At 40.3% G+C, this 22,265-nt stretch overlaps 1 protein-coding gene across 1 annotated transcript in view; it reads right to left on the minus strand.

The window, feature by feature from the left end:
- Window positions 1-22,265, minus strand: part of LOC108784922 (dynein heavy chain 3, axonemal-like) — an 899,093-nt gene that overhangs the window by 342,890 nt on the left and 533,938 nt on the right. Inside the window, exon 42 of the mRNA XM_018553871.1 lies at window positions 4,492-4,730. Within this exon, the coding sequence (XP_018409373.1) occupies window positions 4,492-4,730 (239 nt within the window). The remainder of the gene's footprint in view (window positions 1-4,491; window positions 4,731-22,265) is intronic.

Raw genomic sequence — 22,265 nt, forward strand, 5'->3', positions numbered from 1 at the left:
TATTCACAACCAGGAATTTGCAATGCTAAATGATTAGCTATTTTATTCTGCCAGCAAGAGTAAAATAGAGTAATCAGCTTCAATTATTGAAACAAATATACTGATTTAACCAATGTGGTATTTCTACAAACATTTTAAATATCAGATCTGATAACAGGCACATTTTTTTAAGCTCCATGCTCTGTATAATATGCTGTAGTGAATGAGGTGACATTCTTTTTCAGTGACTGTGGTAAGATCTTGGTAAGCAGCAATTTAGTAACTAGGCAATTAGCAGGAAATAATGCTAGCAATGGTTGGTAACCGCGGGTGATAACCTTTGATAAATGCTTCCCAATGTTCTGTCATTATTACTGTCTACTTTGGTTCTAGGTGTAAAAAGAGAAACCGACTTCTATAAAACAAAAACAGAAAATGCAAACTGCTATAGAAGCCATGTGTGCAAAACAAAAAATATATTTAATTAGGCAGTAGAAATGGCTTATATAGCTTACAAATGCAACAAATTGCAGCAATTAATTTGGATGTTTGTACATTTGCTTGAAGGATCATAATTATCTATTCCTTAATTTAAATGTTCCTTGTGCAAGAATTATTAGGGAAAAATGTTTAAGGCTGTGTTACACTGTTTCTCTGTGATACAGTGTCACTGCAGTGCAACACACGTTATCACAGCATATACACATCAGTGCATTGAATTGCTATTCATTTTTATGCCCCCTCCCCCAATGTACTAAAAAAAGCAAAACTGTGTGCTGTGGTTTCCTGCATTGGGAAAAATAGTGCAGGTGCATTTCTGGCATGTTGTGATTTATTGGCAGCACATTGAAATGAATGCACATTACATGACATAACGCATGATAAACGCACATGCATTAGCAAACAACACTGGCTGCACATATGTGAATAGGGCCTTATTCTCTTCGGGCCAAACTGTGCACTCTCATAACTTTTCATTAGTTGAAGGGAATGTCAAAAGCTGTAATTACTGCTTATGTGAGCAAAGGCCACAGAAGTAAAGTAACTATGGAGTTGGCATATAAAGTCTGTATTAGTATTTAACATTTAAATTAGCAGGGTAAGGTGAGGTGGAGAGAAGTTTTGAGAGCATAGGGGTGTTTTAGGTATAAGTGCAGTGTAGTCCCTAAGTTCAGAGCATAGCAGCTGCAGTACATAAGGAAACCATTTTAAAGACAGATTTACTTTAACAGGATTATCATTCTTTAGGATCCTCTCCAGTCTTCTTTTCTGTATGCAGCCACTCAATCCAAGGCATGTGTGTTCCCATGTGGAATCCAAACTCTACTTAGCTTAAAGTGTAACCAATAAGTGAACGATGTGCATTAAAAAAAAAGTATTATGCGGATTAATACCTTTCCATGTTCATAAGAAATTGCTACTTGCCTTTCTATGTCCTGTCTCACACTAATTTCTAAATGGAATGGCATGCCATCATTATAACTACCTGGGGCAACACTAGTATGATGCAGTGTCTGCATCCTTGAGTCTTAGGCCTTGTTTGGATGGGCAGTAGTCTGCACCAACCTGTGAAAAGCAGTTTGTGGTAGATCACTTTTCACAGGGTGGTAGAGCAGTTTTCCATTAAACTACTGTGCCACAACTTCATGCCAGGCATTTGGCATGTGGTTGTGGAGCGTTCATCTTAACTCCATGGTCCTGCCAAACAACACATGCTGAATAATTTTTGCAAATCAAAGCATCATGGCTGCAGCAATGTATATAGCACTGTCCGTCCACATTGTTAACATTGCAGCAGGCGGCTGAGGAGTGCCTGATTGTCCCGCCACTAAGCAGCCCACCTAAACGAGGTCTTAATATCTCACCAGAAATGTGAAAAGCAGTGAGCCTTTTAGACAAGCAAGACAAAGGAGTTCTACATGCACTCTACACAAAGTGTACAGAACACCTCAGGTTTGCAATATAACAAAAAAGTAACATTTATATTTTTCATAATATTTGATTACATCACTTACAGATTAAAAATAGAAATGTATTTTAACATTAAATTACAAAATGGCTTGTGTAGAAGTTGCTGTCGAAAATGGAGATTTCCCTTAAAGCTGAACATTTGGGTGCCCCCAGTATACCAATCAAGATCTAAGGGGTTATTCACGCTACTGAAGGCAGTCAAATAAATAACTGAGCCAAAACCTCTTTGGCTATTCACTGTAGCCCAGTATGGCTATTTTTAGCTGTACATCGGCTGCATTTGGCTCACTTCACGTCCCTTCAGCCTTTTTGAAGGAAAGAGCCCGTTTGCCACAGCAGATGCAACATCTGGATCAGCTGAAGTGAATGTTCAGCAGTTCATTCACTGCTGTTTACCCCTATTCTACAACGGGTGAAACAGCAGTGAATAAATAGCCGAATGGTCGGCTCAGTATTCGGTTCAATCATTATGTTACTACTTCAAAGGTAGTGAAGCAGAATAAAAATTGTTATTGTAAACAAACAAACAAAAAAAACCAGTGCGGGGTCCCCTTTCCAATCATTTCAGACCCTTTAAGTCTTTTTATTTAATCTTTATTTACAATTTGGGGAATAAGTAGGGGTAGCAACTACCTCTTACTCATTCACAAGGGGACAGCATCTGGGTGCCCCTTTATGAAAGATACCCAGATGCAGATAAGCCCCCCTGCCCACCGACCCCCACAACCACTGGACCAGGGTTGTGGGGGAAGAGGCCCTTGTCCTCATCAACATGGTGACAAGGGGGTTTTCCAGAGGCCCCCCCCCGGCAAAGCACCCACCCAATGTCGAGGGCATGTGGCCTGGTATGGTGCAGGGGGGACTGCCCACTCATCCCCCCCTTTCCTGCTTTGCCAGGCCACTGCTCGGATTAAAGTGACATTAAAGTCACATTTCTCCCCCAATGCTGCTTTAAGGACTTACCTTAAATGATGCCTCCTGATCCGATCATCTTTTTCTTTCCAGTAGTTTTCAGGAGTCCCTTCAGTGCTGGTGCCGGTCTCTGATTCAGTGCTGACTGCTGTGTATTCTGTGTTCCACAGTGTCTGTGCGTATGCACACTGCTGAGCATTGACTTACCCTGTGTCTCTCCTCTTCTCCCGGCCGAAGATCTCTACAGCGACTGCGCCCGCCCCATGATCCTTTACTGATGCTCGAGGATCTTCAGAACTTCAGACAGGAGACACAGGTCAGCAATAACCTCTTTGGTAACTTTTTTATTTTTTTAAAAATGTTTTTGCATGTCTACTGCTTGATAGCAGTAGATATTTGGTCCACTTCGGCGAACTATTCTTCCCATTCCAGATATTTATTCGGCTTTGCCGAGCCGGATCATGTTTGTTCGGCACTGCTAAATTAAGTTGTTTACTTCTGCTGCGGTACATGCTATTGAAAATAGCATGTGCAGCAGCCATTCGGTTCAGCTGAACCGAATGCTTTTTCTCCAGCTGAAGGACTAGCCGAATGTTCAGGTAAATCCTTCGGCAGGTTTGTGAATAACCCACCTAATGTTTATTTAGTATGGGGGAATTTAACATAACAAAATTTGTATTTCTTCCTTGCTCCCCTGGAAGCCAGCATTCTTCTCCAACTTATGTACATGATGATTATGTCTGCCTCATGTCCGAAAAAAAGGAGTGACTTTGCGATACCAGTCAAAAATGCTGAAACTGGCAAGGAGAAAGCCTGCAGAAGCAAAAAGGGAATTGTTCCTCTCTGTTATATCCCTCTAGATTAACAAGCATTATACTCTTTGCCAGGGAAGGAGCACCCAAATGCTATTTTATAAGCTGACTGGAGTTCAGCTTTAGCAGAAGCTTTCCTTAATGGCAAGGCATTAAAAAAAAGCAAAGTGGAGGCATAAAACACATTTCAAAAGGCCATTGATCCAATAAAAATAACTGTTAGCATATTACAACTCAGACAGTCAACACACACTGTACTGTATTATATATCATATTTACGTTATACTATAGTATATATCATAATAATTATATATCAAAGTCGTATTACATAGAAACATACTCTCATTACAGAGGCAAAACAAAATACATTTTACAATCTCAACCTCAAAGACGTTACCTTCACCCTCCTTTTGTTGGCAAGTGTGCACCTGCTGCTTTGATCTTATATTGACAGATGGCCCTTATTTCCTATTAAGTTAAAATTTAGTGATTCATTTTAATATGCCATGGACTGGAGAATGCCCAGGACCAGATGTCTATTTATTCTCCCATGGAAGAGTTTTCATAAGAAAAAGTTAAAACGACACATGCTCTCTTGCATTGGTTTCTATTTCCTGCTCCGTATAAATCAGAATCTTTGTCAACAACAATTAAAATGTAGTTTGTGTGCCTGTAAACAGTGCAGAGTGAAACAAATCAGATTTCATTTGCACTGTCAGAGGCTGAAGCGAGGTGGTTAATATTATTTTGTGAGGTAATCTCTGTGGAGCAAATTCAGCACTATTACACACTTGATTTTAATTAAAAGTCAGGGTACCTTTCGAGTTTTGTTAGGAAGATGTCCTGGGTCTGATTAGCTGAAGCTTGCACTGAGAAGTTAATTTGACATACAACATATTTTTCTTGGGGTAAGTGTCGCAGGAAGCTGTTTGTAATAGCTGTCTTTCCAGTGCCTGTGGGGCCGACAAAAAGTAATGGCTTGTCTTGAAGCAGCAATGTCTCCAGGAAATACATCTGCATAGCAGTCCCAGGCGTGCTTACTATAATGTCATTAAGCTGCAAGAAGAAAGAAAAACAGGTCCCAACAATGTAAATAGAATGTTTTATTTATCACACTTTCCCCATTTAAATGATATCCTTCCTCATTTAAATTATATTTAATCCCAAAATACTTAGCATCTCCTAAAAATGCATTATTTAGTAAAACATATCATTAGGTATGGGAAATGCTGTGCAAGTTAGGGGTCATAATAAGTACAGAACAGAAATAAATACAGAGGCCCCTAAACAAGTTTATAAATGATGAACCTCTATTAAATTGTATGTCAAGGCAAAATAAATAACACACACTGTATGCAGGACATCTCTGAACTACATGCACATGTGTTTTATCCCTTTTAGGTCTCTTTCACATGTGTGTCAAAACCAAGCATTTGAGAAGTGTTTTATTGCCTCTCTAATATTGCCTATTAACGCCCATGTGTGATAAAACAACAACAACTGCCCAGTACAGTTCACACATGGGCTCAGCAAAAAATAGATTGCAAGTCGCATTCTGGAGGCATTACCGCTGGTATAATGCCTCCATTAAAGTCTATCGAGCCGCCTTTTAACACTTGTTCAACACTCTCTAGAGCATTGACAAGGCATTTAACAAGTGTTGCACAGGCGGATTTGCAATAGGAGGGACCCCAAGTTAATTAGTTAAAACAAAAAACAATTGCATGTTCTGTATGTGCTTGCATGGGTTTCCACGGGGTACTCTGGTTTCATCCTACACTCCCAAGACATACTGGTAGGTTAATTGGACCCTTTCTAAAATGACCCTAGTTTTTTGTGTATATATGAGATTGGGACCTTAAATTGTAAGCTTCTTGAAGGCAGGGACTGTTGTGATGCACTATATCAATACCTGTATTAAATAGATAAGTAATTCTAGATTTATGATATGCTTTGTTCAAACTTCCATTGGCTAGAGTCTACATGGTCCCTCTGTATTTGAAAAAGCAGCCCCTCTTGTCTGCTTGCTCCTGAGGTGGGCTACAGTAGTACTTGCTGACACAGACAGCACTGGCATGTTATTGAAACTGCCACCCACAGGTTTCTAAGTGACTGCAAGACCAGTAAAAGAGCGCCAATATTGTTCTGTCCTGTGCTCTAAACATCTCTGCTTCAGGGTCCTTCTATTGTCTAGGCGTCTCTACTGGGGATACATGCACAGTACAATAGACAGTGGCAGTGGTTCCTGGGATCTGTAGTTCTCAGAAAACAGTGTATATGACTGAAATATAGGTGAATTGCTTGTTACCAGATACAGAAAGTGAAGAGAAAAACGCCTCTGCAGGCAGCACATGGGGTAATTGAAAGTTTTTATTTTTTAAAGAAAGGTAAGTAAACATCGTGTACCGATTTTAGTAAACTGGGGATGTGTATAGTATTATGCTTAGAAAATTATTTTTAAGTGGAAGGTTTAGTGACACTTTAATGGCATGGGCCCTTAATGAATGGGCCCTTAAAGTATGTGTTATGTAAAGGGTTTATTTTTCTTTTGGATAGAGTAGAGTATAATTCAAATTCATTAAATGTTTTTTTATTTCACTTCTATAGCTATTGCAGGAAGAGGAGTTCTCTCCAAAGTGAAGGGAATACTATCTCAGACAGTTGGCACAGTAACATTGGTACACTTTTAGGATTTTTCCCATGTTCATTTTTTAAAGCAGAAAAAAATATAGAGTCTTCCCTCGGAGGGGAAAATAATGGGGACATACAACCTCCCATCTCCTGGTTCAGTGCTCTTACACAGCCACATGCACCAGTGGCGTAACCAGAGTTATGGGCGCCCGGGGCAGAACATTTTTTTCCGCCCCCCCCCCCTTATTATAGGTTGTTACGCCACTGACATGCACACACGCAGATAAACCTTTCCCTTTTGAGTGGCACCACACCCATTCTGGAGTGGAGGGCCAGGCAGCCTACCCAGTCTCTCCTTGGAAAGACACCAAAGCTGAAATTCAGTTTTACTCCCTCTGTAGTCTTTATCTAAAGAAAACCCACAATTTGACAGCAGTATACAGTATATATCCCATCCTAGACTACTTCCTCGTGACTTGGGGTGGTTTGTCACAAGGATTTTGCTCAATTTGTAACTTTACAGAAAACAAAAATCATATTGCCATCCAATAGCTAAATTACTAAGAAAAATGTGTGATAATTATTAGTAATTAACAAGGAATAACTCTTCAATGAAGTCACATGGATCACTAGCATTTTAGCGTAACATCTTTTTAAAGGAAATAATTATCATCTCTGTGTGAAATCATCATTGCACACAGTGTGAAATATGATAACATAATAAAAAAAAGTAGGTACACTTAGCTGCTTTTATAAGTATTTGCAGTACTAATTAGCAGCACTGTTGTGACTTGTGCTCTGAGCTATTTTTCTTATATGGTATTCTGATCAAAGTTACATCCAAAAATACATTACACCTTCTTTTCTGAAGTTTGTATGCAATATTTTCATAATATTTGCTGTTTCTAGAAAGAGAACTGTAAAAAAAATTGCTTTACATTGCTTTACACTGAGAAAATAAGGATACTAAAAATCTGAACAAAATTTAATTTCAGTGCACAGATATATTATTTGAAGATTACTGAGGGATACCTACGTTTTTTTTAATCAGCAGTGCTTGACACTTTCTTATCGAAGTGCTATCATTGCATTTTAACCCATATTAATGTAAATCTATCTGGAGAATAAACATTTGTTACTTTTTTCTTCCATCCTTTCTTTTGCATCTCAATGCTGCTGGTCTCCCCCAGCCACTTCCTGTCTAGATGTTATTTTTTCAATGTCAGCTGCACATCATTGCTTAGGACAAGCTGCTTTATATTGACAACAATGGGCCATGTCTGTGCATTGTGTGTCAGCACAGGCACAAGGGGTACATGTGACAGGCTGGCAACACAGGAGAACTATTGGGAGACAGGTGTCATCCCATAATAGGAAATGCCTGAACGAGGACCACCAGGTATACATTTTATGATCAACTGCACACAATAAAAAAAAAAAACAAATACAAAGAACACTAGTTAAATATATATTTTTAAAGCTGTGGCTATGACACTGAGCAAGCATTCACAGGTAATCATTCCCTGTAATGTAAAATATAAGCACCAGATTAACCTGCAATTAAAATTTGGTAAATGCCACATTCACTGTTTTATAAATGTGGCCCTAAATTAAATAAACTACCCTATATAAATTGCTCAAAAAACCACAACTCTTCTTTTTTTTTAAGCAATTTTCACCTAAGCAGCCTCAACGAGCGAAATTGAGTTGTTGTTTCACAGAAATTTGGCCTGTGACAAAATGTGTTTCACCAAACTCAAATCCCTAGTATTAGTTGCAGACTTTATGCAAAGCTATTTTTTATTTGCTTGGGAGACAGTGAGCTGACAGCACTCTCTATTCATAATGGAGCCATATGTAGTCCCATAGACTTCTCAAATGAATTGCAACACAATGTACAGAATTTATGTTGAGCATATGTAGAAAGGTACAAAACAATTATTTCATAACATTTCAACAATGACATATAACAATCATCTTTAGAACAGCGAGTCCCAAAATCTTAATTTTCTAAATTGAGTACTTAAGATGGTTTTTAAAGTGTTTGGTTTTCAAGTATCAAAACTAAATCTCCACATCCCCCTAGTTATTCCTTACTTTGAAATGAACAATTAAGTTTATTGATTTTCTAGATGAATGAGATCAAAATTAAGGGATGATCAATTAAAAAAAAATCAAAGAAAGAGACCAGCCATCTGTCATCTGCTTGTATTCACCCTCATAAATATATCATTACAAGCCTGTGTCTAAAAGTGAAATAATAAATATTCTCAGAGCTTAAAATCTTTCTTAAACTGTGTGTTTGATGTTATTCAGACACTGTGAAACATCCTAATTAACTAATGGAACAGAAGATCACTTTTCAAAGAATTTTAATAGATGGAGAAGAACTTTACAATGAAATGCTGACCTTGAAGAAGACTGACAGAATGTTGTAAAAGTAAAGGTAGTTAGATATATTATTTGCAGTTCCCATGTACCTTCTCTGCTAAGCGTGTATGAAACTCACTGTAAATAAAGTGAGTGTCAAATTTATTGGATATATAGTATAAACATAGTTCTATATCTGCTAAAGTAGGCCCCACCGACTCCTATGGTTTGTCTGTGATGATCAGTTCCCCTAAAGCTGGACTCCAAGTAAGCACTTAAATACAAATACAGACAAAATATACATAAGGGAGCTGCCAAAAGATTTTTTTTTTATCTGTCCATTCATTCCTGAGATTTTCACAGCTGTGGCACACAGAAAAGTCCTGCCTGGCAAAGTACACAACCTGCACTTTCTCAACTGCACTTCCACTTTTACTTACAGGTCTCCTCCCCATCACCACCCTCTGAATAGAGAATGAAATAAGCAGAACACTGATGAGCTTATCTCTCCATCACTGCCCTCTCTCCTGTCAGCATGCTTCTTTTTTACTCCTCCTCTCCAAGCACTGCTGTACAGACTGTGCAGCACACTGCAAAAGAAAACACAAAACTAGCAGGTACTCACAAGAGTAGAATGACAACAGGCTGTAGGGCAGTAAAAAGACCGGAGCAGTGGAGGGATCCGTATGATACGTCCTGTGAACAGATCAGTCAAGTGAAGTGTCGACGCGTTTCCGGGGCTTGCCCCCTTCGTCAGAACATGATCATGTGAATAGAGAATGAAATAAGCAGAACACTGATGAGCTTATCTCTCTGTCACTGCACTCTCTCCTGTCAGCATGCTTCTTGCACTTGAGCACACCTGATTGGTTTCTTGTGCAGCTTTTTTACTCCTCCTCTCCAAGCTCTGCTGTACAGACTGTGCAGCACAATGCAAAAGAAAACACAAAACTATCAGGTACTCACAAGAGTAGAATGACAACAGGCTGTAGGGCAGTAAAAAGACCAGAGCAGTGGAGGGATCCGTATGATACGTCCTGTGAACAGATCAGTGAAGACGCGTTTCCGGGGCACGCCTCCTTCGTCAGAACATGATCATGTTCTGTACCTGCTAGTTAATTTTTTCCCACTGTTGAATAAATTGATCTGCACCAGGAAAGGCACCCCTCTTTTTGTGTTTTATTTCAGTTATCCGTCTCCCTGACTGTATTGGGGCTGCGCCCTGCACACATGCCTAACACTTGTTCTTTATGAGGGATGAGGAATGATTGTCTCTGGTGCTTCTGGATATAAAATTTCTGTTAGCACACTGCAAACGACTGATACCAAGTCAAATTCAGGTATGTACACTGCTTAAATACATTATGTATTAATGGTTATGTGCTGAATTTATCTTTGATTTGTATATCTGCCTGGAGTTCAGATTTAACCACTTGCTGACCAGTTGTTTACACCCCCTTCCTGGCCAGGCCATTTTTCAGCTTTTAGCGCTGCAGTACTTTGACATTTATTCCGTCATGCAACGCTGTACTGAAATGAATTTTATACCATTTTTTGGGGACAGATGGAGCTTTCTTAAGGTGGTAATTAATCACCACTGGGATTTTAATTTTTTACTATACAGGTATTCCTCACTTAACGACCGAGTTCCGTTCCTACGACCAGGTCGTTAAACGGATTGGTCGTTAAGTGAGGAACTCTATACAGTACTGTACTGCATTAGGACAGTACTGTATAGCGTTGCCGATGTACAGTACCGAACAGTGTACTGTACATCGGGCAATGGAAATACTTACCGAGACCTGCAGTGAAGATCGGGGGATGTCACTTCCGCCGGCGACCCGTCTCACTGACGCTGACGCACGAGGTCGGAGGTCGATCGGTGGTCCGTCGTAAGTGCGAGTGGTCGCAAAACAGGTAAGTCGGTAAGTGAGGAACATCTGTATTATGGAAAAATGACTGAATCAATTGAAAAAATACGTTTTTTTTACATTATGTTAGGAAACAATTATTACTGTGTTTCCCCCGAAAGTAAGACCTACCCCGAAAATAAGACCTAGCACTATCTTCAGGGATTTCTGTAATATAAAACCGGGCCCACCCCCCACACACTGCCAGAAGCCTTCCGATTGGCTGACAGTCACCCAGAGCAGCTCCCTGGATGGCATGAGATCGCACGCCTGGCTCCCTGGATGGCAGAGCGGACAGCTGCAGCCAGGTAAGACATCCCCCGAAAATAAGACCTAGTGTCTTTTTTCGTAGAAAAAAAAATATAAGACACTGTCTTATTTTCGGGGAAACACGGTATTACCCAATTTTTTGGTAAAATATAAAAGACGGGGTCACATCGGGTTAATAGACACCAAACATGTCAAGCCTTAAAATTGTGCGCACCCGCGAAAATCGCAAAAAAATACAAAATTGACCATAGGCAACGCTTTAAAAGCTTTTCCAGCTCATCAGTTTAGTGTTATCAGTGATGAATAGCTCTAGAATTATTGCTCTCACTGCGACGTTCGCGATGATATCTAATATGTGTGGCGTAATGGGCGCAATCGTTATTTTCGCACACGTATGCGCACCCTACGCATGTTTGCACGCATGTATGTATGGGTGGGGACTTTAAAAAATGTTTGTGTTTTTGTTAATTCTTTTTCTCACACCGGCCACACAGCAGAGCACGGGACCAGCAGAGGGGGGTACGATCGGCACCTTATGCAAGCGATCCGCCGGCTCTATAGCCAGCGGATCGCTTGTATGTAAACAGGCATCACTACCTGTTTTTAAATTTGAGCAGTTTCACGCTCGCGCGTGAGTGGGGAGGACAAAAATGCTTTCTTTAGATGGCCTGCCACATCCTGGAAGCTCCCGGCCGGCCGTTTTTTTTGCAACGGCCAGCCGGGAGGTGGTTAAAGTAAAAATCTAGGTTCTTTTTGCAGCTTTTCCAATTTTAAAATAAACATGCATATTTCAGTTTGCTACTCTGGATTCATGGTATTTTATCACATATACAGATAAGCTAGCTGCCTTATTGCCTTGTTAAAAGTGTTTCTGGGTACAGGAGCAGCACATGTTCATGTTTACACATTTCTTTATAATATATTGTTGATGATACATTGGGGTATCAGAGTGTATGCCTAATCATTAGGGTACCATACAGTATAAATTGCAATAATACCTTTGTGTGTGCATGCTGCTGTGATCATAGGTGAACTTATGGCAGAATTTATTGCACAGAAGAATAGTTGAGCTTGATTTATTTTTGTCTGATGATAGATTACTAATAGGTGTAAGAAGGAATTATTTTTGAAGATATTTAGCTAAATTGCACCAAAAATGCTAAAGATGCTAAATGCTATGCTGCTTACATTGTAATATACATACGCTCTGTATATTCAAATGTAAGCAGCCCTAGCTTGGGTGGCAGGAAAAGATTGGACAATTGATAGCTGATGGCCTAGTGGATTTAAAGCGGTTCTCTGGCATAAGCAAATATTTTCTAAATACAAGAGGCATGTGTATTCTTACTTGAATCTTGAAGTGCTTTGTTTAATTCTTTCCTGATCTGTGCAATAATCCAGCGTGAACACTTGCCTCTGTGCATGAGCTTTTTTTGGAAAATAGACCAGTCACTGCTCCTCTCTCTCTCATTGTGTGGGTGGCTGGTCTTGTCTCAGACCCCTCCTGTAGTTATCTGCAAGCAGCCTGTTAGTGGATAAGCCTGCTGAGTCCCTCCCACAGCTCTCTGCACAGCTTATGTGCAGTACAGTGATAATGTCACTGCTACATTTATATGGTAATATCTGACTTTGCAGAGGTGTTTGGAGCACTCAAAGTGGACTTAAATCCTCTTTGGTTATTGAGGAATATATTTAAATGAAAGTTTTTGTGCCCGGAGTTCAGCTTTACCTTACTTGATACCTATGCTCACTAACATACTGCAGCCAAAAGCAATAAGTGGCTGAAGGGAAGATTTATTATTTGCCTACAGCTAGAATTGTTGTTATTCTTTAGCAAATATGACAGAAATAAATGTTTTCTTCCTGGTTCCCAAACTATAATCTAAAAAAGGACCTCATTTCTGCAGAGGAAATTTTGGAAACTAGATGGAGAGAAACTGAAATATGCCTCTGGCAAGACACACAAATTGAGGTTACGTTGACAGAACTAATTTTAAAGTTTAAACATCACTGTATAAGTTGACATAAATCTATTTGTGAAAATTCACCTCCTAGGGTAAATCATGAATTCTTATTAACTTACACAACCCTCTTATAATTGTGGTAGAGAGGGACTGCCTTAAAATCCAGAACATAATAATTTATAAATAGCATAATACAGTAAAAAAACAACTCCTATTAGAGACCTAGGTATTCAGTTAAGTGAAAATTCAAAGCTTTCCTCTGGGTTTTCTCAAAGGCTGCCTTCTTAAAAAAAATTCTTGTTTTCGAATGCTAAATATAAAATGGCATGAGCTCCATTACGTTTTCCTTCTTATCTAATATATTTGAGTTTCCCAAAAATAGGATCCTGGAAAAAGTGCACACTATTTTATTCAGAATTCTTCAGATCAGCAGAAACATAATAGTTATTATTAGGAGCCCTCCTGTAATACATAGGGATAAGCTGTGGGTTTGGGTTGAACATGAGTTTGACCTGAACCCAGCCTGATTACAGTTTGTTGACCCTGTTGGGGCAGTGGGTTGTAAAACGACGCTAATCATGATTGAAGCTGGATCTACATCACTGGACAACATTAATGACATTGGCTTTACATTGGGGGGGGGGCACTTTTTTTTAAAATAAAGGACTTTACTACGCTGTTGGTGTTTTTATTTATATTTAACTTTTTTAGTGAATGAGTAACAAGGGGTACCTTGTACACACTACACAATTCACGTAGGAGGAAGAGCTGGATTTCTGAGGACCCCCATAATCTAACAGGGGGCTAAAAGGGGGCTTTCCAGACTCTGATAAGATGTGGGAATGAGGCCCTTGTCTGTGTCAACATGGGAACAAGGTGCCTCCTCCCCTTGCAAGGTACCCTCCTAATGTATACATCGGGAGGAGGGTGTACAGTTGTTGGCCCATCCTTCCTGGCTAGCCAGGCTGCATGCCTGGATAAGGTTCTGGTAAGGATATTGAGTGAGGTCCTACACCTTTTTCTTCTTAAAGGGGTAGTACACAGTGTTTACAACATTTGAACAGTAGGGATTGCACTGATAGTGAGAAATAAGCAATTTGACATGGTTTACATTTATCTGGTTAATCTTACATTATGTTCTAAAAATCTTTCATGTAAAATAGGCTATTTAGTCCATGTGTCACCTTAACATTTGTAAATAGGACATTATATTAAGCTTTTGTCTCTGTTATATAAATATACATCTATAGCATAGCTGAGGCATGTTTAGTACAATGAAAGGGAAACTATAATGTTTTTTAAATTTTGTTTTGGCTTACTAAGACAGGTTAGCACTAGCTCTGTACTTGTTGACTGCTCTTGCAGTTAAGATCTAGATGGCAGTATAAAAAAAGCAGCTGCACTTGGATTTTGTATCAGTAACACTGCTTTAAAGTGACATTAAACCCTCAGATTTTTTAACATAAACCAATACTGTAATGTGCCTTACTGTAATCCATGGTTGTTTCCCTTCTCTTTGCTGCTCTTCCTTTTAAATCTGTATCTGTTCTCATGCTCTGCAGAACTTCTGTTTTGCAGCAGACTGCCTTGTCTCAGGAATGGATACACGGTGTCTGTGTATATGTTTGCATAGGCTTGTAACCTGAGCCAGCACTACAGGAAGAGGCACTGAGCTGAAAATGGAAGTTCTCCCCAAGCATGAGAAGACATGAGGATATAAAAGGAAGAGCAGCAAAGAGAAGGGAAACAACCATGGATTACAGTAAGGCACACATTACAGTATTGGTTTATGTTAAAAAATCTGAGGGTTTAATGTCACTTTAACTACTTGCTGACCGGGTGTTTACACCCTCTTCCTGTCCAGGCCATTTTTCAGTATTCAGCGCTGCGGTACTTTGACTGACATTTATTCCGTCATGCAAAGCTGTACTGAAATGGATTTTATACCATTTTTGGGGACAGATAGAGCTTTCTTTTGGTGGTAGTTTATCACCACTGGGGTTTTTATTTTTTACTATATAATGAAAAAAGTACCGAAAATTTGTGGGAAAAACGTATTTCCCTACGTTATGTTATAAAACAGTTATTATTACCCAAATTTTTGGCAAAATATAAAAGATGGGGTCACGTCGGGTAAATAGACACCAAACATGTCAAGCTTTAAAATTTCGTGCGTCCGCGAACTTGCAAAAACTACGATACCCAAAATTGTCCATAGGTGACGCTTTAAAAGCTTTTGCCGCTCATTAGGTTAGTGTTATCAGCGATTGATGGGCAGATAATTATTGCTCTCACTGCGACGTTTGCGGAGATACGTAACATGTGCGGCGTAATGTATGCAATCGTCGTTTACGCACTTAGGCGCACTCGACGCATGTTTGCATGTGTATGTGGAGGGCGGAGGACTTAAAAAAATTTACATTTTCTTATTACCTTTATATGTGACTTTTATTTTTTTTATATTTATTTAATTATTTAAAAAAAAAAATTTCACTTAACTTTATTGCTATCACATAGGGGACTAACAAGCCCCCTATGTGATAGCCAATTTTCAGTGACAGGTCCTCTTTATGGAGACATCAGGGGTCTTTAAGACCCCTATTGTCACCTAGGGACCCCCAGAGAAGCTGATGAAGCAAACACCTGCTTCACCAGCTTCTCTCCGGTTTCTGTACCGGAGAGCGACACTGAATGCCGGAAGTTATGTAATACACATCACTGCCTGCATTCCGAAGAGGAGGAGATCAAACGGAGCTCGTGTACTGAGCTCCGTTTGATCTCCGGCTGCAGAGCTGCTGTGCTGGTCCCGGGCTCACACCGGACACAGCGGAGCTCGGGATCGCCAGCAGCGGCTGCGGCGGAGGGGGGGGCGCACACCCACTTCAGACGCCCGAGCGCTTGTATGTAAACAGCCATCGCCGGCTGTTTACATTGCAGGCTGATTTCCTGCTCGTGTGCACCGCCTAGCAGCGGGCACGAGTGGGGCGGGATGGGACGTTTAAAAACGCCCACCCGCATTCAAGAAATCGCTGTCCGGCCGTTCAATTACAACGGCCGGACAGAAGGTGGTTAATGAGGTTCTGCTCTCTGAAGTCAACTAATAATAACTAACTTATGATAACTAAGATACTTAACAAAAGCACATCTTATTAATCAACCATCTAGACAATCCTAGGCACATTTAAGATAAATTAGACAGATGTCTCACCATGTGTTTGGTCATGTGATCCAATCCCATCGCAAGAACTGGAGATGTATAAGTTAAAGAGTAAGTAGGTGAGCTGGAACATCTTACATGAGTTCTAAACACACTGCCACCTGTATGCTGGTATAATGCGAGCATGCAAATAACTACCTTATAATGGGAACATGTGTAACAGTCATTGACATTGTACAATCACAATCTGTTATGTAAAATCAGACAGGTAAGAGGAGAACCATGAGAGAGCAGAGTCTTGTAGGCCAAGTGAGTAGAGTTTTTTGAGGAGGAGCAGGTGGTCCACGGTGTCAAAAGCAGCAGAAAGGTCTAATAGCAAGAGTAAGGAATAGTGGCCATTGTGTTTAGCTGTTATTAAGTCATTAGTGAGTTTTAGGAGGGCGGTTTCAGTGGAGTGTAGGGGGCGAAAGCCGGACTGTAAGGGATCGAGAAGGTTGTTATCAGTGAGGTGGCGGCTCAGGCGGCTGTAGATAAGGCGTTCTATGAGTTTGGAGGTGAATGGCAGTAAGGAGATTGGCCTGAGATTGTTGAGGTCGGTAGGGTCCAATTATGTTTTTTTGGGTATTGGGGTGACTAGGGCATGCTTTAGAGGGGAGGGAAAGATTCCAGTAGAGAGGGAGAGATTGAAAATGTGGGTAAGAGAGTGTAGGATAGAGTATGAAGGTGACCGAAGTAGTGGTGAGGGAACAGGGTCCAGGGGGCAAGTGGTGAGGTGGGTGTCAGAGAGAAGCTTTGTAACCTCCTCTGTGGTGACCGAGTCAAAAAAAGGAAAGTGACAAGTATGATGGTGGGTCTGGAACATGAATAGGGGAAGGTGGCTGCACAGTGGCGATCTCATCCCGAATTGTATCTATTTTGTTTTGAAGTGAGTGGCAATGTCCTGAGCAGTCAGCGAGTTATTAGGTGTTGGCGGTGGGGGACATAGTAGAGAGTTAAAAGTGGAAAAGAGTTGACGAGGTTTGAATGAGAGTGTGTTAATGAGAGTAACAAAATAAGTCTGTTTGGCAAGCCGGAGGAAGGAATTATATTTTAGGAGGGCAGCTTTATACAAGGTGAAATCTTGCAGAGATCTAGTTTTTCGCCACAGTCGTTCAAGAGCGCGACTATGTCTTTTTAGATGTCTGGTTTCTTTTGTTTGCCACGGTTGTAGTGGACGTGGTCTAAGTCTGCGTGTAGTGAGGGGAGCCAAATTGTCTAGGGAGGATGAAAGCGAGCTGTTGAAGACAGAAGTAGCCAGGTCAGGGCAGGACAGGGGTGAGATTTTGTCATAGAGGTAGTCAGTAGCAGAGTAGAGAAGAGAAGGGTCGAGGGGGGGAAGGTTTCTCTGGGTGACAGGGTGCCGTGTAGGGGGAGTCAGGGTTGGGGACAGGGTGAGGGTGAAACTGATAAGGTTGTGGTCTGAGAGGGGGAAAGGGGTGTTGGAGAGATTGCAAGTAGTGCATAGGTGGGAGAAAACAAGATCTAGTATGTTACCATCAGAGTGAGTAGGAGTGTTTGACCATTGTGTTAGATCAAAAGAAGATTGGAAAGATGAGCATGCAGGTTGAAGCACATATTCCAGTCGAACATTAAGTGAGCACTCCGATGACAATAGCTTTATGGAGTGCATGCTAGAAGAGAATACGATTATTTTAAAAACCGGTATAAGGAGACCAGGTCTGGAAGAGAGATTATGCAAGTAAATAAGTTACATCAGGATTATAGGGGTGTGGACAAAAAGGACAAATAGTAAGGGCATGGTCTGTGACTCATATGTAGCAAGGGCAAAGGCCTAAGAGCCACCGGGGAGATGTCATTCTCCATTGCGACTCCCACCAAGCATGGAACTGGTCTATAAGTCTAGTAAAGAGAGCAGCCTTATGGTACAGTGCAAAGTCAGGGAGGCCAATTCTCTCTTTATGTTTAGGGCTGGTTAGCATCCTAATACTCACTCAAGGCAGATTGTGGCACCAAATAAATTTGATAGCAACAGATCAAAGCTTGCAAATGAAAGAGCTAGCCAAGAATATGGGAATTGTCTGAAATGTATGATGGATGTGTGGTAGGGTGTCCATTTTTAGGGCATTGACCCTCCTGAGAAAAAAAAGTTGGAGGAGATGCCATCAGGAAAGATCAGAGAGAATAAGCTTGGCTAAAGCCCTTAATTTACTGAGAACAGAGTGGACATATCCAATGGAAGTGGGAAGCCCAGATATGGGATGGACTTGGCTTACTATTCAAAAGGACACATTGGACACACTGTAGGCGAAAGAGAAATATTTAGGATTTTTGATTTGGAAGTGTTTCCCTTAAAGTTACAAAGGGCACCAAATCTGTTGAATTCTTGAAGAACATTGGGGGGTGTTGTGCCAGGTGAAAAAATGTACATGAGTAAATCATCTGTGTAAAGGCAAAATCTATAAAGACGGGAGAGGGATTAGAGGCCAAATATCAAAAGATTATTCCAAAAGGCTGCTACCAAGTGTTCCATAATTATGGTATGTAGCAGACGGAGATGCACATAATGCACAACATTATGTATGTACTGTATATATTTATGTATGTACTGTGTGTATATATATATATATATATATATGTATATATATATATATATATATACATACACACAAACCTAGTTGTAGTGGGGTATCTTTAACATGTCTGAATATTTGCTTTTGATAATATACAAAACAGCATAAAAAGATCCAAAGGTCTCTGCAATAGAGGAGGAAGTGTGAGTAAGCTAGCCATTCTGCATTTTAATGTCAGGTATAAAGGTTGTTGCAGATCTGGGGTGTATGGCAAAGGCAAGTATTCTGTCCCTTATCCATCTTTATAATAATATTTGTTTCTAGCTATAAGAGAATTCTGATCAAACAGAGCTTATATCTGTTGTTGAATATTAGAGGGTTCTAAAGAGCGGATATCAGAGAGGTTGGATTTATGAATAGATTCAAGTTCATGCAGTTTCTGAATAAATAATCTTAGAGACTCGGCTCTTATTTTAATGAGAACCCCGCTTAGCACACATTTAAATGCCTCCCATTGGACAGGCAAGGATGTAGAAACATTAGTGTGATCCGCGAGCAAATAGTGGATAGTAGTAGCAATTTCCTCCTGGAATGCATGGTCCCTAAGCAAACTATTGTTCAACATCCATGTTCCGTTATAAGGCATGCTTTCCCCCATTAGCACATAAAGTGTAATGGGGGCATTGTCTGACCATATCTGTATATCTGGAGAGAAATCTAGAAGGGCATGCTAAACCCAGATGTGGTCAATGTGACTATAAGTATTATGGATTGTGAAGAAATGACTAAGTACCTCTTGGTGGGTGCAGGATACTCCAATTTTCCACTAGTTTAATTTCATACATCTTAGACTTGTGTCTATGCAAAGAGGATCAAGAAAGGGCTTAGCCGTGGAATCCAGATCAGCATCCAAAATCAAGATAAGGACTCCTGCCACAATCACCACTCCTGAAGTGAATGTATTAAACTACTAGAGATTCTGGAGGCAGTAGTCTTGTTGACCTTGGTTAGGAGAAGATATTAGCAATAAAAAAAGTTTATTCAAAATGTTTAAAGAAAAAATATGCCCTTGGGATCTTTCAGTGATTCTAATATGTCTACCCCAGCACTCTAGATTTGCTGGAAGGATTGGCACTGTGCAGCCATTGTGGGTAATACTTGTTCTTACTTCGGGGAACCTGGTCAGTTTTATATTGGAATACTAATTAGACATGTGCACTGCCAAAAAATTCATTTAGTTTCGTTTCGTTTTAAATTCGGATATGTGTTATTTCGTTTTTCAGGATTCGGGTGTGAAAGTCAATTCGGATTCGGAATTCGGATTCGGACGAAATTCGGTAGCGTTAGTACGAATGTTCGTTTCGTTTTCTGTTCTTATTCATTTCTTATTCGTTTCTTATTCGTTTCGTTCGTTTGCAGCAAAAGTGACATTTGAGGGGGAAAAAATATTTTTCTCCTTCTCTAATGTCACTTTGCTCCAACGAACGAAACGAATAAGAAACGAATAAGAACAGAAAACGAAACGAACGTTCGTACTAACGCTACCGAATTTCGGAAATGGAAATTCGGATTCGTTTGCATTCGTTATGTCTGTAATTCGGAATTCGGATACATCCGAATGTCCGAATTTCCGAAAATTCGTCCGAATTTCGATTCGGAACGAAACGAATTGCACATGTCTAATACTAATGCAATAATAAAAGATCCACTTTCTGTTTATTAAAATGATATATGATCTGGGTACCCTTTTCAGGCAAATGCAGCCCCCTAGCATTAAAATAGCTAATTTAAAGATCCCAATTGTATTGGACAAGCAAGGGGGAGGGGAACAGTGGGTGACTCTCTCCACCGCAGGGAAAGTGTGGGGAGTAGGAGGGGGCAAGGAACTACTGTACTAACATAAAAAGGGGTATCCAACAGGACACCCGTAGGGCATTTTATAATCATTCTTTGACACCAAAGAGAGTAAAGTATCTGTCTTCACAAAAAGAACATCACAACAAAAAACAAATTGTTAGAATAGTGCAAATGCACAACTTGTATGTAGATTACAAGAGCATAGACAACCCACATGTTCATAACAAGAAAGTATTTAAACCACTCAGCCTCTGTGTGGTGTATTCCAGGTCCATACCGACACCCCACCAGGTATTAAGAACCTTCAATCGAGAGGCTGTAAAAATATACATGGCTGGGAAAGCCTATTGTATAGTCCTTTAAAGAGAATGTGGTCATGGATCCACTTGATAAAAGAGAGATGAGAATGTATGTGGAGCAGGACCCTAAATTAAACTTGTAGCCAATAATGAGCTAATTCAATGTGTAAGAAAACTAGACAGGTTGAAATGTTGTCCAATGTATCAAAGAGTGAAAAGTCCTAGCCCAAAGTCAAAGGAAAGTAAACAACAAGTCTGTGGAAGAATAATCAATTATAATATGGTTAGGTCCAATTCAGGAAGGCACTAGAATGAAAGTGTTTCAGCTTGTTGCAGGAATTATGTTATTCAGGTAGGAGTAGTTTCAGTAGGACAACTGTGGTGGGTCCTGCAAAAATCAACAGTAGACCATCTGCTATGGTGGAACAGGGCAGGGAAGGTTGGTTTAAGTGGCCAGTCTGGTAGATGGACCTGAGGTAATTCAAATGTGCCCAGAAGTGGAAGATCTCCCAGAGATTTGATTTTTCCCTTCTTTCTGTGCAAGGAGTTGGAAAAGATAACCCCATTGATATTTGATGCTCTTGTCTCTCAGAGTGTCCAGCAGTGGTTTAAAAGCTGTATGAAAGATCACAGCCTGACTGCATAGGTCGGCGAACAGAACTACAGGGTAACCTACATGTGTCAGGGTACATTTATCACATGCCAACACCATGATGGCTTCCTGTGCGGCAGATAATGTCTCTTGTGCAATTAGTATTGATGCTTTTCAGGCCCTGGGATCTATGCCAAAAAGGCTGCTGAACGGAGCTTTATTGGTAGTTGCAATGTTGGGTGGTTCTACAGATTCCAGGATTTCTCTGATATAGATAATATTTCACCTGTTCCTGTTTTCTGTGTTGTCTAAGTCAAATAAGAGATCTTCTATCTTATCTGAGTATCTGAGTAGTACTTTCTGATGTATTTTTAAGTGCTTAATGCATGTATCTATAATTGCTTCAACTTCCACCACCATACTTCCCACTTAAGTTAGGTTGGTCCTTAGCATTGTAATCCCTTCCTTGTTTGTGGCCCCTCCAACCCTGAGACATAGCTCTCCATGCCTCTAATTGGATAGGCAAACATCTGATATATTTCTGCACATCCAATTCCTCCTCACCTCTAGATAAAGCAACTGAAAAGCTCTGGGTGAGATGCACTCTGATGTCTAGATCAGGTTAAAGAGGAGATGCTGTGGCCACAGTGGAGAAGTTGTCCCCAAGCATTGGGACCGGATAATCTACACCCCAAGATACTTAAGGAACTAAGCCAGGTTATAACAAGACCGTTATTCCTCATTTTTAAGGACTCTCTAGTGACTGGTAGAGTTCCATGTGACTGGCGGAGGGCTACGGTAATTCCAATTTTCAAAAAGGGGGCAAAATGCCAACCTGGGAATTACAGGCCAGTTAGTCTTACATCTGTAGTGTGCAAACTGCTAGAGGGAATGATTAAGGACTATTTAGTAGAATTTGTTCAGGCTAATGGGATAGTTAGTGATAATCAGCATGGGTTTAGGAAAGACTG

Source organism: Nanorana parkeri, unplaced genomic scaffold, assembly GCF_000935625.1.
Source record: "Nanorana parkeri isolate BGI_ZX_2015 unplaced genomic scaffold, ASM93562v1 scaffold132, whole genome shotgun sequence".
NCBI lineage: Eukaryota > Metazoa > Chordata > Amphibia > Anura > Dicroglossidae > Nanorana > Nanorana parkeri.